The sequence below is a fragment of the Anguilla anguilla genome, chromosome 14 (assembly GCF_013347855.1).
Source record: "Anguilla anguilla isolate fAngAng1 chromosome 14, fAngAng1.pri, whole genome shotgun sequence".
NCBI classification, from domain to species: domain Eukaryota; kingdom Metazoa; phylum Chordata; class Actinopteri; order Anguilliformes; family Anguillidae; genus Anguilla; species Anguilla anguilla.
The window spans coordinates 13044700-13062590 of NC_049214.1; the positions used below are offsets into that span (position 1 = coordinate 13044700).

General features: G+C 48.8%; 1 protein-coding gene across 1 annotated transcript in view; it reads left to right on the plus strand.

The window, feature by feature from the left end:
- ssbp2 (single-stranded DNA binding protein 2) overlaps nucleotides 1-17891 on the plus strand; it is a 96094-nt gene that overhangs the window by 19529 nt on the left and 58674 nt on the right. The window contains exons 2-4 of the mRNA XM_035390361.1: nucleotides 8134-8206; nucleotides 11748-11809; nucleotides 12366-12450. Coding sequence (XP_035246252.1) covers nucleotides 8134-8206; nucleotides 11748-11809; nucleotides 12366-12450 — 220 coding nt within the window. The remainder of the gene's footprint in view (nucleotides 1-8133; nucleotides 8207-11747; nucleotides 11810-12365; nucleotides 12451-17891) is intronic.

Consider the following 17891-nt stretch of genomic DNA (forward strand, 5'->3'; position numbering starts at 1 on the left):
ACAAGCAGGCTTCCCAAGAATGTTATTCAATCAGCACCTTGCCCAGCTTCAAAAATAAGTGTGAATAAAACCAAAGTTTTACTTTTTTTGTGCGTTTGCACCAAGACCTGAATTAAAGAAAATAAATAAATAAAAAATAATTTAGACACAGAGCAGAGGAAACCTGACACCACTTGCTCCAAAAATAGCCTATATTATGCAGGCTGGTATGATGCCTAAAACACCGTGTTTCACAACTAAAAGTGCAACATAATATTGTACTTTTATACTTCACTCGCTATTTTGGCTGTGGTTGCACTGTTACTTGGTATTACACGGTTATTGGCATTAATGCCTTAGAGCAGTTTTTTCCTCAAAAGGGCTGCTGTAGGTGCACGCACACACACACGTGAACGTATATGAAATTAGTTATTTTGTTATGAAGGATGAAGACTAATACCCTGGGAGCCTCAGAAGGTATTCGCGTTAGCTGTTCTCTCAGTTTGCCATTTGGGGGGGGGGGTTCCTACTTTCTCGCGCATCTTTGCACCCTCTTTCTGTTTGCTGCCTTCGTTTTGCCACGTCCATCACCCGCACAACACTGCGAGGTTCCGCACCTCCAGAGCCCCCTCCCCCCCCCCCTCCCTCCGCGTGAGTTCCACCCCCCACCTCCAACCCCTCGAAAAGGCACTTTCATCTCAGGCCGTGGTTTGCCTCTAGACTTGCAGCCTGGTCGAGTTCAGTCTTTCAGCCGCGTCTCACCCACTCCCTCTGCCACTCCTCACTCTGTCGTGCTCTCTCTGCCTTTCCCCTCCTTACAGCCCAGGTGTTTTTGTTTTTTGTCGTATACTGTAGACACCGTGCATTGCAGCGCTGACGCACAGTAAACGGCTCTGTTCGCTGTGCTGGTTTTCTGTGTACTGTCCCCAGCTTGTGAACAGCCGCATCCCATTAGCCCACCATATGGGACCTGGCTCGTGTACCGTAGATATGGGTGTTTCGGTTCTTCTTTTTTGTAGGAACGATAAATACGATGCATTTTAATTTGTTTATTATTTTATTTACTGTCTACCGCTTCCCGCTTCTGCTTTTCTGGCCAAACTGTGGTTGAGGGCTTTTGTTTTGCTTGGCTGCATTTACATTCTATAGCCATGACGAAGGAGAGACTTTTCCAGCAACTGATTTTATTTGAAATGGGCAACATTCATGTTAGCCTTGCCCTGTCACAATTGATGCTGACTTCCACCTTAGAAAACAGTAATGTTAACACGATTGTCAACTCAGCCAGTGCAATTAAAATTTTTCACAGGATGGTCATTTTTTTTGGGGGGGGGGGGGGTGGTTATTACAATGTGAAGGGTCTGTGCTTGGACCTTTTTTATTCAACATAGCCTAGATTTCTCAAGGTAGAACATGAGCACACTTCGTGTTGAGTACTAGCCCATTTGTCAGTGCTTTGTGAAAATGATTAAATATGTTATTATGTATATGTTATTATTTTTTTATTTATTTATTGTTTGTTCTTTAAGAGGAAGCTATGCAAGGGAATTGGAGATCTGAATGAATTTGTGTTCATCTTCCTGTCTTGAACAAAATTGTGTCAAAAAACTAATTAAGTAGTTCATCAATGATTAAGAGGCTTGTTCTGTCTGACAAAGAACTCCCAAATTTGGTGACTGTTCATCGAAGGCTTGTTAGGCAAATAACTTTTTTACACCTTTAATAGAGCTACAGTAAACGTTAAACAGAAGTAAAAACACCTTGACATGTTTCATATAAAATCCTTCCATATTAGGCTAGATGTCACGTCTAGCATAAATTGTTACGAACATTTTGGGCATATCCAAATGACTACATTTCACCTCATTGAGGTCTCACCTTGAATTACTCTGGTTTTCTATAACAGGTTTTGGTGTTGATTTAAAGGTAATCAGAAGACTGTTCCATTAGCCTACATTTTATTTTCATTGTAGTACATGTCATTGTAAAACTTTTGATTTAAAAAAGCTGTTTGGGTGTAACCTGTTAAGTCTAATTAAGTCTAAAACTTTATTTTCCCTTTTAGATAGCCTACACAGTACCCAAGACGCTTTCTACGTGCTGCTTTGATTACTTATATTACAGCCATGTAGGAGACCTATCAAGAAGAAACGTAAAACATTAATATTAAAAAAGATACAATTTCAGTGTAACAACAAAGAATAATTAACACTCAGTCAATAATTGTGTAGTAAGAAGTTCTCGACTGAACTGAATTATTAGCACATTAACTATCCTAACATAGGCTACATATTAAGACTAGACTATACATTTACCTATACTCTGTTACACTGGGGAAAAAAACAGTATGCTGTGCTTATTATGTATTCATTGCAATTAATGTGTTGAGAATTAGCGTGTATGCTAAAACACTTAAGCAATGCATCTGGTTTATCCAATGTAATTATGATGTCCATGTCAAATAAACTTGAATGAATGAATTAATGAATTTATTATTTATTTATTTATTTATTTTGTGAACTCTTAGGATGCAATTATTAAGGACTAGGATTACAAATGCATTGTTCAGTTTTAAAACATTTTGAGGGCTCTTAAAAATGTGCTTAAAAAAACTGACCAGTTGCCTGCTTTACCCAAGTCTTAGCAAATACATTTATGACTTCAAGTTGATGGCGGTTCTTAATGGGATTTAACCTGCTTGTTTGCCCATTAACTTAGAAAGCAAACCTACTTCACGCACTGTAAATCCACACTGTAGTGTAGTGTAGTGCAGACTCGCACCTGTGTGCCTGTAATTGCTACCCCTGATGGGTGTGGACAGAAATCAGGGGGAGGGGCCAGGTGGGAACAATGGTGGCTACTGTTGCTGAAATTGGTTGAAAAGCTCTTCCTGATTGACTGCAACCAACTCAGTTTCTATGGACACACAGCCATGGAGGTGCTTTCCCACTCCCCCTTGCTGTCCAGGCAGGTCTCCTTTTGAGAGGAGCTCAGAGACGGGAATCACCCAACGACACGCTGAAACTGGTGCTTTTGACATTCGATCCTCGTCATCTCGTAACCATAGCAGCTCCTGACGCTTCCTGACCTCCGGAGACCTGCTGAGAGCATTCATTGAAATGTAAAGCATACTGTTCATCAACAGGCTTTTGGCTATCAACAGATTGGACTTATTTTCTTTTATCTCTCATTGACGTGGTCCAGTACACTTGGTTAATCCCTGAAAGTCAGATAAAGACCTGGCATTGCTGATTACCTTTTCTGTAGCATTTAGATGCTCTCAGCTTCCTCACATTGTGATGTCCTTTCTGGTGAGGAACAGGGCCAAAGACATCTTAAGTCTTTTTGACCAATCGAAGGGTCGGCTTCCGTATTCCTTCCGTTCTCTCCTTCCTCCTTGCTCCTGATTATAGAAGGTTCCGGTAGGTAACTGGAGTATCTGCTGCTCTGTTGGAGTTTATGAGTTATTCATAAATTGTGCCCAAGGGCAGAACATCCATGGCCCCAGTATCATAATTTGTCATGCACTTTCATGAATATTCATAAGGTTTGTCATTTTTGAATGGTTCAGCCTCAACGCTAGAGAGGTAGAACTATCGGCGTTATGTATACTGAGCTGAGTATGTGGTTGGTCTATCGAATGTGCAGCATTGTGTCAGAATCTATGAACTCAGAGAGGCTGATAGACCTCTCTAGCCCTCAGATACATACCTGCCGGACCTCTGGGATTGAATGGCAGGTGAGGATTTGAATTAGCATGAAATGCTATCAATCGGCAGTGTTAGATCCTTTGAATTTGTGTCAGTTATTCAGCTGAAGTATGTACTTCTGAAGAATGAGAAGTACATTTTCTATTGAAAAAAGCCTTTGTTTAAAGGTTTCTTGTCACATCTTTCTCTTGCGATATTCTCGTCCATACAGACGTGCTGACCTGGTCACAATTTAAAATGCACCAGCCAAGTCTGGGCAGCAGGACAATCTGTCGAAGCTTTCAGCTAATGGCTGCCTGTGTGTATTTTGTCTAGCAGTGAGGTCTCTGTTGGAATTGTGTTTGACTTGTCTATGACGGTGGAACTTAATGTGAAGGCACTTTGCTCAGAGCAGTACCGAAAGCGGGTGGCTGGACCGGGTTTCTGGGCCTGCACCTCCTTATTCTAACCTCATCCACGGTGCGGTTGCGGTTGGACCAGAAGCAGCTCCTGATCAAACGTGTGGGTCACTGCACCCTGTCCAGTAGAGCACTTAATCACCAGATGAATGGAGGTACAGTCGGTGTGACTCACCGTGGGGCCTTAGCCTCGGCCAGGGATGCCGATTTTGCAGTCCCAATCTTCCTTTGGCTGTACGGTCTTTGTGTGCGGACTGATTCTCGGTACACTAGCCCTCGAAAAGGCCTTCGTTTCCTCCCCTCTTCCCCCACAACGGCGAGGCGGTGGGCTGACTAATGGGCCAGTGCACATCTCCAACACGCCTGGGTCAAGCTGCTCCTGATTAGCACAGAAGAGGCCTCTTGGAACTGGGTCACTTTTATGAGGTTTTCCGGGTCTTTGTTGCACGGTCCGCGGCCTCCGTCTTTCTGGGGCCGATCAAAGCGCTCGGCTCGTTGCTCGTTACCGGAACATTCCATGCGGCCAACCGACTCACTTTGATGGGCAGGAAGTCGTTTTCAGAGAGATTTAAGGAAAAAAGTGAATACTTGTGACTTACTTGAGCGTCTTGCACATACATCTTGAATATAAGGGTCTGACTCACTGTAGATGTGAAAGATTTTCGGTGGCATGTATTGAAAGAGAAGGGGTCCAGAGTTTTGGTGAAATTCCCAATTGCAGACTCCCTCAATCTGGCCTCCTGTCCAACTCCCTTGCAGTCGATTGACCTCTCCCTTGCATGAGGCCCCTACCTTGTTTCTCAGTGTTATCACGAGTTTGCGGTTGACCTTCCTATTTAAACAAAGGTGAAATAAATATCTTATTACGTATGCTCAGGGCTTTGCCGATCTTAATCTGATATTCATATACAGTAACTCCACATGCTGGAAAACAAGGACTGTTTCTGCTACATTTGATTGAATAAATTGCATCGCTTTAAAGCATCAACAGCATTCTGCACGCTGTCTTATGCATTTAAATACTCATATTAAATATTGAATAGACACTATTTCTATTTGTAAACAAGCATCCAGTTATTTCTAGATACTGCACCGCTCAATAAATAGGCTACTCAGTAGTACAATTAAGGTGGCATGCGTGTACATTGACATAGTGAGGTGCTATGCCGATGAAATGACAAAAGCAATAACAAGAAATCTTGCACTTATTATTCAATTCAGTTCAAAATGGTTTTTAGTTGTATAGCACTTTTCAAAAACGACTACTGACTCAAAGCACTTTACAGGCATTTTAGGCCCCAGACCTGTATGAAAAGCCAAGTGCAAGGGTCTCAGGGAAGTGGGAAGAGAACTAGGCTAGGTCTCGACTCTGGGGAATGGACATCCACTCCTGGCACACTGGTCAGACTAAATTAAAATGGCGATACAGAGTTTGACACCTGAATGTATGAGTTATGCTCCCTATCTTATGAATTAAAAGGTGGGACAACATTTCAAACCCAAGGACAGGTCTGCCCTGATGATGAACCTTCTCCGGTCAAAACGTCCGTCCGTTAAATTTATAACATTGGGAGCATACTAAATACTCAATATCAGGTATTGCGGAATATAACGAGCTGCAGCACTATGATATTTCAATGTCAAAACAGGACATTTTTTATATGTCATGATAAAATAGTAATTCAACATGCCAAAGGCCTTGGCCACCTGACGCCTGCTGTCGTGTTTGTTTAACTACACTTCAGGCAGTTGTGCTCTTCAATCATCGCTATGACGAGGTCACCCATGGGAGTGTGTTCACGGTGTCCCATCAGGGGTGTGCAGGTGAACGTTTTTCTTTCTGCTATGGGCCAGACTACAAAGGTTCTTGAAGCGACAGGCTCTCGATTCAGGTTACCGCAGATCACACGAGCAGCTCTGGATCGGAACAGATCAATATAAGCCTCAGTCTCCTCCCTGTCCTCCTGCTGAATGTGGAGATATTCCACACGTTTATTTTTATAAGTTCTAATTCTGTTTGACTCAGTTACTTTATCCGTCCGAAGTGTCTCTTTTATCCTACTCGGCCTGCCATATAGAATGTTACGGTGTGACCAATATCTTGGCACATGTCACAAACTGCGCATTTGAAAGCCGGGGCTGAAACTGTCCTTCCAGTAAATTCTCTGAAGGAGATAAGGCCGAACACGGAGCTACAGTTGAGTTGAGATCCGGTTCGGCAAGGAAATATTTATTTTTCCACTAGGTCTGATATTTCCATCATGAACAAGTCCATCCATGTCAGAACAATTCAACTCATCCTAAATTATACAAGACAGGGTCTTTTCAGTTCATGGCCAATTAGTCGCTGGCAGGAATCTTTTTTATGTTTAATTTATTAAAAACAAATTTTCTGCCCAACGTGCGGCTGAACATGCCCAATTCTCATCCTAATTTGGAATGTCCAACTATCTGCTATCGCAGGCACGGAGACGATGGGGCTCTACCTTGCAGCACAGCGTGGGGCCTTAACTGAATGAGGCATCTAGCAGCCCACGGAGTACTGTCACACCCAGCTGCCTGCTGCTTGTTCACCTCAGAGTTCTGTCCTAAAATAAACCAAAAAACAAACCAAAAAAACCCTTCTTCCACTGCGCCAAGCTCTACTCTCGCTTTCCGATTCAGCCCTGAGATGTTTTTCTGTGGAATTCTTCACGGTGGCCAATCAGTCCTGGTGTGTGCTGTTCCTGGAGGGAGGGGGCAGGAGGGGGAGAGGAGACAAAAATGCTTTTATATTTGTGAGAGCAGGAGCTGAAATTTTTTGGGGGGAAGGTGTGCCGGCGGACGTCCTGTTTCTCCTTCTGAAACTGCAGCGGATGAATCTTCTGGGCCAGCGGCCTGTAATGAACCCTGTCATCTTGTCAGAACGTTCTTTCTATCTCTGGGTTATCTCTCTCTCTCTCTCTCTCTCTCTCTCTCTTTCTCACTTTCTCCCTCTCTCTGTCCCTTACTCTACCTTTCTCACCATTTTACTTTTATGACGCTCGCCTCTTGTTCTCAGTGAAAGGGACCCACATGCCTTTCCCTCACGGCCGTTAGCATTGCGCTGGTCCAGCAGCACCTCCCCGTCATGCTAACGGTTCGGAGGCGTTCCCCGTGAGACCGTTTGGGGCTGTATCGACCCCGCTGGAATGCGGGGCGCCTCCGTAGCACCGCGCGGCCCTTCAAAACCCCCCCCCCCCGGCTGGGACAGGCGGCCTCCTCCGCAGCCCCTGTCTGTCAGGGGGCTTCTCTCCGCCGTCTTTCGGGGCTCAGGGCCCGCCGTGACTCGTGAGAGCGCAGTGTCACCGGAGGCCGCCGCGCCGCGGCCGCGCTGATTGATTTATGGAGGTCTCTGTCCACGCCGCCGCCGCCGGCCCCCTCTGCATGCACGAGGACATAAAGCGCCTTCTCGGACACTATCAGATTCGGCGGCCATTTCCAGCCGTCCCTCACCATCAGAGTGGCTGCGGGTTGGACCTCGATATTGATGTGTTTACAGAGCGATCATTCCACGTGGTTGGTATCCAGAAAAAGAACTGTCAGTGGGGTCCATTAGACATGAACGCCAAGCGTATGGGATTAGGAGTTGGGTTTTACTGAGGATCTGGTTTGCTTTAGATACAGTTTCAGCAAACTGGAGTAATTAAGAGTTAAGAGTAATTAAGAGTAATTAAAAGAATGAACAGGTGCCTAAAATTGTGTAGACTTTAGACAGGAAAGGCATATATTGTTAAAGGAAATGGTCTACCTAGTGACTCTCTGTACTTGCACATGGAGTTCGCTTATGCTCCTGTATTAATGTACCTGACCTTGCACATGACCCAAATCTGTTTCATGTGTGTAACTGATCCTGTGCTTTGAACTGTCCGTATATCGATCTCTGCTTTTCAGCGCATTCATTTTCTGTGATTGTGGTTGTGGCGGGACACGTTCTCATTTAATCTGAGGGAACACGTCCCACCGTAGCGGGATCAGGCATTAAACCCCTGCTTCTCTCTCTCCCCCTCTCCTCTCTCTTTCTCCAGGTTAGCGCTCTACGTGTACGAATACCTGCTGCATGTAGGAGCTCAGAAGTCTGCACAGACCTTCCTGTCGGAGGTAAGCGCTTTCCGGGCGGAGCCACCAGTGGGCGGAGCCTCCAGTGGGAGGAGCCACCAGTGGGCGGAGCCTCCAGTGGGCGGAGCCTCCGGTGGGCGGAGCCTCCATTGGGCGGAGCCTCCGGTGGGCGGGCTAGCGCATTGTGCGCCCCCCGCCTGATGTGATTACGCGCAGGAGCAGCGCTCAGCGCGCGGGGTGCATTAGCCGCGCGGCGTCCGTCTCGTCTGACAGGGCCGGATGAGAGGCGGGGGCGTGGGGGCGGGCTGGGAGAGGCGCCGTGGCGAAGCCCTGCTCTCAGCTACTTCCACTTCTAACGAGGGGAAACATAAACTCCTCAGGACCCCGTCTGAACCCGGTCCTGTCTTTCTGAGCTTCCCTGGCAATGAGGAGGACTGTGAAGAGCGTTTATACAGCAGGGAAGGGTGGGGCATTGTCCGTAGCTGCTATGTACTGTAACTACAACTTTTCATTAAAAACTACCTGAAAATTTTACCTCAGAACGTTTTCATACCAGTATATTACTTTTTCCGTTATAAAACTCCAAACGTTCTACTATTTCATTTCCAGAATGAGTCCTGCTTCGTAACGATAAAAACCAGGAGTCCTGGCTTATTAAAATGCGCACACTTCCTCGATCACATGCTGTTTGGATCATCTTAGCCTAACAGTCTCCACTAATGCAGCTTGACCCAGCACTAGTGGGGTAAAAGTTCAGGGCTGAGCAGTGGTGTGTGTGGACTCAGGCAGTGCTTCACACCTTGGCTTCCAGCTGCAGTAGCCAGGTAGTGTCCTGACACTTTGAGGGATTGAAATCTTCAGGTGGAAGCACCAGTTCTCTGATCGTCTGTGCATGAATGTCTGTATTCATTGATTTTACCCTCTATTTTCATATGAGTACAAGTGACAACTGTGATTAATTTACAATGGCATGCTTTCTGTCTCAGTATGCAACATTGCGTACTGAGACAGAAATTTGTTTATTGTCAAATCTGGTTATCATTGATGTAAGATTGTTCAATTGCAATTTGCAAAGAAGCATACCACACTTGACACTTTGTGTGTGTTCCGATTCTGGACTTGACGTGCAGACGTACGTTTCTGCGCTTTTTTATGTTGTTTACATTTGTATGTTTTATTTTTAAAAAAGAAACCTTGCAATCACACTTTGAAATAGCTAAATTTAGTAATCGTGAGTAATCACTGAAAAATTAAACATGTAAATGTGACCCCTGTTTTATTACGATGAGCAACATTTCCCAGTCAGCATTGCGGAATGAATCCCAGTGTGCATTGCGGGACCGAGAAGGCATTCCCCACTCTGACAGGTGGCTTCTCGGCGGTGTTTGTAAGCGCCGCGTGGATCGGGGGGATGAAAGCGAGGCGGTGGCGTCTTTTCACTCGAAGCGCGCTGGCTGCAGACGCTGCCGCGCGTTCGGAATCACGCCCGCCGCTGACGCCTTTAACGCATTACACGCCTTTTCGAACGCCGCGCGCTAGAAAATCGGTTTTGAAAGGCCGTTATCTGCTATGAACTCGGGTTCGAGGGACAGGCTCGCTCTCTGAGAACGCACCGGGACCCGCAGCCCGAAAAGGGCGAGGGAAGGGCGCGTTTCAGAAGCCTCCTTCACGTCTTTCTCGCTCTCTTTCATTTCGCAGTAAAAAAAGAGAGAAGTATAAGAGAGAACAGGAAAAGAGAGAGATAAAGTGTCCAAGCAACGACTTGCGCTCGCCGCAAGTATGGTTTTCTATGAGAAGCGCCTTAGTCACTGTTATTTTAAGGGAGTGTGGTGAAAGATGGAGCGATTACCATACAGATATGAGTAATGTGTTAAGCTGCTAACTGCTGTGTAACGTTATTAGGCGGTCTGCGTTTTAGACGTCGTTATGTTTAGCCTGGCCAGTTCCCGCGTAGGTGAAATGAGGCGTGTGTGGAAAAGCGGTCGGCTCCGCTGAGATCTATACGGTGGAGTCAGGGAGCGGTTTCCAGTTTGATGCGGATAAGAGCGGTTAGCAGCAGTCTGCGCGCGCCGCGGGGCCCTGAACTTTCGCGCCCGTCCCGCCCTTCCCCTACGAGCCGCGCTCCCGAGCGCCCGGTGGAAGGGCCCGGTGAAGGCTGGCGGGTTGGGCAGCGGGGGGGGGGGGGGGGGGGGGGGGTACTCGGGCGAGCCCCCTTCTCACGCCGGTCTCGCTCTGGAAGGCGTCCGCACTGCGGTGGGCTCGTGAGGTGGAGGGGCGGCAGCGCCCGCTCTGCGGTGGGCTCGTGAGGTCGAGGGGCGGCGGCAGGCCCGGGTCCTGAGCGCTGAGTCAGAATCATAACCGCGTGGGTCTCCTCCGACGCCGCGGGTGCTGTCAGGGACAGAGAAGCGGCAAAGCGAGAATCCGACAACGATATCAGTCCAGAACTTCAGATAAATAAATAATAAACCACACACAAGGGGCAGGTTTATCTGAAAGAACATTAAACACGGTATTGTCCCCACTCTTGTTTCATTTGTAACAGGGAGCAACAGAACCTTTATCAATGTAAAAGCCACATCACTGCAATTCTCTCTGCCACAGCCATGTAGAAGTGAACAGGTGACTGATTTGGCTTTAATGACACATAATGCACATATGGGGGGGGGGGGGGGGGGGGGGGGGGGGGGGGGTCAGTCCGGATAAATCAATGCACTAAAAAAGGCCAAATGTGCTTGATAGACTTCTGGAAGGCGTCCAGCTGCTTACTGTAGGCTTTCAACCCTAATCGTTGCGATTACTTTTCTAATTAAGACTCATCAAAGTAAATTGATCCGGTCTCCGTGTAGCTTTCCCCCCTCCTCCCGTGCGGAGCGGACGCTGAGAGGGCGGCCCGCACAGGGTTGTTCTCCGAAAAGCCGTCGGCGTAACCAGCCCGGTCGTCAAGAGCAACTTTGAATAAAGAAAAAAAATGTGTATGTGTGGTCCACGTGCTCAGGCTTCTTCCTGATGCTTGCATACAGCGTTAGCTGTCCCTGACCTCACGGGGAAGCTCAGGAATGAGCTTAGCGCACGCTGTTCCCGCGAGGTTTTTGGCAACCGGGTAACATCGGAAAGGCGAGAACACGCTGGCGGGGCTAGCCTGGATTTAGGGGCTACCAGGTCGTGCTAATGCTAACGCTAGCCTCCCGTCTTCACCCTCGTTCTCCCTCTGTGAGATCTGAGGGGAGGAGAACCTCGGTCCGTATTGGCAACGATAATGCCATCGCTGCAGCTTCTTCACTCTCTGCATGCCCTACGCGAAGGGAAATCAATTTGCCACTGAATTATCCTGATGGATGGATGCATTTTTATTCAGAATAATTTCTTCACCGGAGAGTAATTGCCAATATTTAAGCAGGTTGTTGTTCAGTCTTTATCGTTGATGTAAATTAGGTTGTTCTGGAAATTCGCTCAATTAATTATTGTTCAGTTGACTGAGGAGAAGGTGAACAGGGCTAGCCCGAAAGACAGTGTATGGGCCACACTGTTTGTTTCCATTCGTGTGCGTTCTTTGCTCACTCTGTTCTCTTTTCCACCCCGTCAGATCCGATGGGAGAAGAACATCACATTAGGAGAACCTCCAGGGTTCCTGCATTCGTGGTGGTGGTGAGTTTGCCGACGCCTCCGCTCGTTCCTCAGACCTGCGGAAATCGCACGTTCCCCGTCGCCCCTCTGCGGCTCCCTCCGCAGCCAAAGCAAACGCTGTTAGAGAAAGTAGCGCGCCTGACCCCAAATGACTCGCACGGCCCTGCGCAGTGTGATACACTGATGTGCTTTAAACAGGCTGGGAAATGATTAACTTTCGAGTCAGCTCAGCCCCGGCTCACCTGGTTGTCAATTGGAGCACATTTTGCATAATGCAAAGTTTCAGTGTAAAAGAAAATGTTACCCGTGCATCTCTGCTGGAACATTATCTTCTTTCTGTGTGTGTGTGTGTGTGTCTGGGTGTGTGTATGTGTGCCCCAATGTCCACGTGTGTGTACGCATTTGTGCGTGTGTACGTATACGTGTTTGTGTGTGATGCAGGTATATGTGGCCAGTGTGTGTCTGACTGTGTGTGTGTACGTCTGCGTGTGTTTGTGTGCATGTATTTGTGTGTGATATATGTTTGTGTGTGTATGTGTGAGATGTGCATGCCCACACCTCTGCCTGTGTGTTGCAGTGTATTCTGGGACCTGTACTGTGCAGCACCCGAGAGGAGAGAGACATGTGAGCACTCCAGCGAAGCCAAGGCCTTCCACGACTACGTGAGTGCGCCATTATGGCTCCTGTTGCTTTCTGTCGGGTGTTAAAGTGTTTCCGGTCGGGAATCCAGCGTGAAGCGCAGAGCCGGAGGCGTCGAGAGGAAGGCGGGGGCCATCGGCCGATCCCTGCATTTGAGCCACGGTGTTTCCCAACGTACAGCAAGGCCTTCCTGTTCTCTCGTGCTGGCGTGCGTTAGCTCCGCCCTTCCTGGGGTTCAGACAGACAGCCGTACTCTCCCATCGCAACACAAACGCTGGCTCTTCTGCAGCTCGCTGCAGTTTGCAACAGGAAGTGGATTTCCCGTCGCTCTGACGCCGCTAATGAGTGTGAGTGCGGCTGTGCTCAGAGGAGCTGACGGGCGGCCAGCGCTGGCTCCTGAAGGCAGGGCAGGCTCTTAGGCTCCTTCTCCCTTCTCCTTTCTGGAGCCGGGCAGTTACTTGAGCAGCATCTTGCGTTGGAGGTCAGGCAGACAAAGGATTTCCACTCAGGCGATGGTCCTCTATGTTTGGCTAAAATGGGTCTGAGGGAAAATGAACGACTGAGAGAGGCCGCTCAATTTGGAAAAGCTGGTTTCCAAGCTAGAGTCACGATGGTGAAGGTGACGCCCCCCAGCAGCTATTTGGCCGTATTAGCCGATACGTTTGAGTGACAGGCTGGATGACCAGTGAGATGGTTTTTACTGAGAAGAGAGTGCTGGGGCGGGGATTTCCTACTCTGTGACTGGTCAGTCCATGATTCTGGACTCTGACTGGACACAGTGACCAGTCATTCACAAAATCTGAGCTGCCCGCCTCCCTTCGTTAGACACGCGTAATGTCATGTTAAATGCACGTGGCTGTTCTAGCTGCAGCGGTAATGCATTTGCAAAAGAGCGTTCTCGAGAGTTGGGGCATGAATGAAATCCAGTGATACTCCTGGAGATCTGTGTGGTGAGAAACAGGACTCCCCTGATGTTCCGTAACATCGCAGATTCCTTAGACAAAGCAGACAGCCAGCTCCTTCCCTCATTCCTTCTGTCCATTCAGTTCTGCAACCACGAGAACTTCCGGATGGGTATGCCTAACAGCTCTCACATTCATTGCCACAGCATTATCCATGGTCTCGCTCGTTCCTAAGAATCAAACGAAAACATTTTCCCTCCTATGATAAGGGAAACGTTCAACGTTAAACGCAGTATCTGGTCGGCCTGTGGAATCGGTAACGTCCCACCCGTCTCGCCCTCCCCTCGCTCCGAGGCATTGTGGGTAATCGGCTGGTCGCCGAGCTGTGCGCCGGCGGCTGGCGGTGCGGCGGGAGAGGCGCCGGCGCCCGGGGCAGCGGCGCGGGCGCGTCTGTTTGCGCGGGCCCGAAGGCGCGGCGGACAGCTGGAGAGCGCGGCTGATGAATGGACCCAGCGCTGCGGGGCTCTGGGCTCGGCGAGGGCGTCCGCTACGTGCCTCCAATGCAGAGCCCGCCGTCTCGTTAGAGGAGAGATAAGCAGGCGTGACCCGAAAGCGCTTCTGCGTTCGTTGTTTTCCTCCGTATTTTGCGGTTAATGCACCCTAAATATGCGTCTTTGTTTCAGCCCTCTCGTACGAATGCTGACGTGCCCGTATGGCCCTTCGAAACGAAGTGAAACAAAACCATTTCTTTCAGGATGTGGTTAGTTTATTAATAGCAGTAGCGCCACAGTGTTTGGAATGTAAGCTCATGATGACAAGAACGGGCCTTTCAGTCAATCTAGCCCCACCCCCTAAAGTGTTACCATATTTTCCTGTTGAGTGTGGTACTGAAGTGTACCCCCAAACCTCACCACACACCACTGCCAGTCTCAGAAAATGGTTGCATCTCTGTTAAGAAGCGCTTCTGGTTGTCAGTGGGAAAAGTACTTTTGAAGGGGAGGAGTTTAAGCCGTGATGTAATAGGGGGGGGGGGGGAGGGCATGTGTGATTCCAGTAACCGTGGTGAACAGGAGCTGCTGGTTGAGGGCAAGAAAGCCCTATCTCACAATCTCACACAGGGCGGGGGGGGGGGGGGGGGCATGTGCTTTGGCCCTGATCTCTTTTTTTTTTGCTACTGCCAATTAGCTGCATTTCCTTGGAGTGCTGTTGGAGGGAAGCAGAATAGGCCTAATTATAGATTAAAGACGCAAATTAGAACTTTTGGGTCCCCGAGATCAGCTGTAGCATATAGTTAAACTCTGCAAAGCCTTCAGTGTCGGAAGAGCCCGTGAATAATACAGCCCTTACAGTAAATAAATACGCTGGATTTAAGACGCCAGCGCTAGGTAATCGCTGGATAAATGGATCAGCGCTGGGGAATCCCTCTCCTTCGCTTTAACCGCGCGGCAAAAACGGAAGGAGATTGGCACAGCGCAAACGCGACCGAATGGCGTCAAAATCGACAGCGTAAAATGGAAATGCCTTCTAACGGTTTGGACGCGCTCCGCGTATGCTAATGGGCTCGGTGTCGTTCCCCGCTCCTCTGCTCATCCATCCTTGCTAAAGGGAGAGGACGAAAAACAAACAAACAAACAAAAAAACCTTTGTTTTCACGTTAATTGCGCTGTCCCCTTCAAAGTTACCGTTCTTGAAGCGCATCGTTCCGGACCGCGCTGGGGAGAAGTTTCAATTTGTCCGTTGCCGTTAAAGATATTTTGTGGCACCGGAACTGCTGAAAACTGTCCTGCGCCCCAGACGTACGAATGAACCGGTTGTTACCCGCGATTAGCGAGCGTTTCAACGAATAATTGCATTTGCGGTCTTCCCGAAAGCGCCGTTGCAGCAGCAGAAACGCAGACGGGCGAAGGCCTGCGTCAGAGCTGAGGGCCATCGGGCGTCTGGTAATTGCATTAATCTGATTGAGGATGTTTAAGCGTGAAGTAATTCCTGTATGTTTGTTCCGGGGCTGCCGGTTATTTTTCTGTGTTTGTTGTGATGACAGCAGGCTTGTAGTCCATCTCGGCTCATCACTGGAGGTATGGCCGAGCTCGTTCGTCTGCATGTGCCAGGTACAGACGGTGCTGTCTGGAGTCACCTCAGAGACACGCACGCACACACATGCGCACACACACACCACACGCACACACACACGCGCACACACACACAAACACACACGAGGGTAGATGCATGCACATCCAGGCAGCAGATCATGTCCTCAGACAAGGTCACACTGTCATGTTCTCTGTGCAAAGGCACCGAGGAAGAGCTGCATTCTGCACTCCAAATTCTTTCTTCCAACACTCTCTCTCTTTCTCCTCTGCTGCTCTCTCTGTCGCTCTCTCTCTCCTCTCACTCTCTCTCTCGCTCTCTGTCTCCTCTCACTCTCTCTCTCGCGCTGTCCTCTCACTCTCTCGCTCTCTCCTCTCTCCTCTCCTTCTCTGTCTCTCTCTCTCTCTGTCTCTCTCTCTGTCTGTCTCTCCCTCTCCCTCTCTCTGTCAATGTGCCGCACACCTGCATTGCCTAAAGATCCGTTGTATCTGCTAGCAAGCGCTGCTCATCCCTGGTTACATTAACGCAAAGGACGCCCAGGCAGGGAAGGCAGCCCAGAGCAGCGCTAGCTTGTGTCGTGAGTGCATGTTTGCGCACTTGTGTTTTTTGTCCGCCGATTAAAGGAAATAATCCTATTGCAGCACGGTTCTAAGTAGCCAGCTGAGCGGGTGGAAGCGGAGGATGCGTGAGATTAATTATGAACACCTGAAAGGAGCCGCGGCGTTGCCGTAGCCCTGCTCCGCAGAGGCGCTGAGCTCACCTGGCGCTAAGTGAGCCCCTAACGCCTGTTTAACCCTGCGCCGCGCGTGCTGCGCGCTGATCGCCCAGCTCATTAATCTCCGGTAGTCCGGTAGCGCTGCGAGGGGCGGGGTGACCGCCGGTACCGGGGTTTTTTCGGGTCTCTCCCGACTCCGTCTCAGCCCCAGCTCCCTTCCCCAAACCACTGGTGCCCACCCCCCCAACCAACGAGGTGGCGTGCTGGGGTCAGCTGACCCCCTCCACGGCCCCTGGTTGCCCTGGTAACGCCTGCGAGCGGGGCTATGTGCTGTGCCACGGGTCTGTGCCACGCTGATAAGAGCGCAGCGGCACGTGCGCCATCCCTGATATCGGGGGGGGGGGCGGCTTAGACGGGCATTACCCCCCTCCACCTCTCCCTCCATCCCCCACACCACCCCGCCCCCCCATTACCCGAGTGGCGCCACAGGAAAGACGGTTGCGGTTTTAATTTATGAGTGCTAGTATCAAAGAGGGACCTCTCACCCCAAATAGTAGCTCGCTGTGTTTTCCAGAACGTTCTGTGGTTCTCCTCAGCCATCAAAAGGCATGTTGTTTTGATTAAAAACAAAGTGTGGCTTCTTGGCTGTACAGTGTGATTCTTCAACCCTTTGTTCCTTTGTTTAGGGACACGGTACGAGGTGTCAGACAGAAAGGATTCAGTGTGTGCGTGTGTGCGTGTGTGTGTGTGTGTGTGTGTGTGTGTGTGTGTGTGTGTGTGTGTGTGTGTGTGTGTGTGTGTCCTGCTGTGTGCGGCACATAGCATAGAAGGGGATAAGCCAGAGGACTTGGGCATGAGGTCCCACTTACTGCTTGGTTAGTTATTAGTTACTAACTTTGAAAATGATTTATAGCTAAAGATTTGTTAAGTACAATTTGTTTAAATTTTTGCAGTTTGACTTCAAAGTTTTTGTCATTGTTCTGAACAGCCTTCAGTTCTTATGGGTTCATACCTCTATGTTGTACTGTAGTAGAGACACAGGCACACACACACACAACCAAGGGGAGAGAGAGACACTGCATAAATATGTCAGCCTAGCTATGCTGATATGTCTTTGACTATTTATTTGCTACAAAAAAATATGCATCACAACTTCTGGTTGACTATCAGCATACCGATCATTTTGTTGGTTGAACAGATACAGGTGCAGACCGTGTCGTCTCTGCACGGGCCTAGCTGGTGCCATCTTGGGCTGTTTCGAGTGCCCGTGAGTGGAGGGTACCTGGAAGGGAAGGCATGTAAATGGAAGGTTGTGGGTTTGAATCCCAGCTGAGGAATTGGGTCAAAAGCTTGAATTGCTGTAGTATATGTGCATGTGTATGAAACATGATATTGGCTCGCATTACTGGGACCAGGGTTCCAGGTTCCCCCTGCTCAACTGGGACAGGATCTCTTATATACATATGTGTGTATTATACAGTATACCGTACATGATTCATGTACATATACCCCACAATTCAGTGAAGTGCATTTCTTTATTGTCCCTCCTGGGGAAATTTACACCCCAGAAACACACTTACATAGAATAATCCACAAAAAGCACGAACGAATAAATAAAATGTGTAACAATCTGAGAATATTCAGTTAAGAAAGGAGCTGCGATTGAGATCATGGCTGAGCTGGCGAAGACGGCGTCCCCGGCGTGAGACGGAACGCGGTCTGACCGTGCCGTCGGATCGGGGTGTCGTTCCTGCGAGCG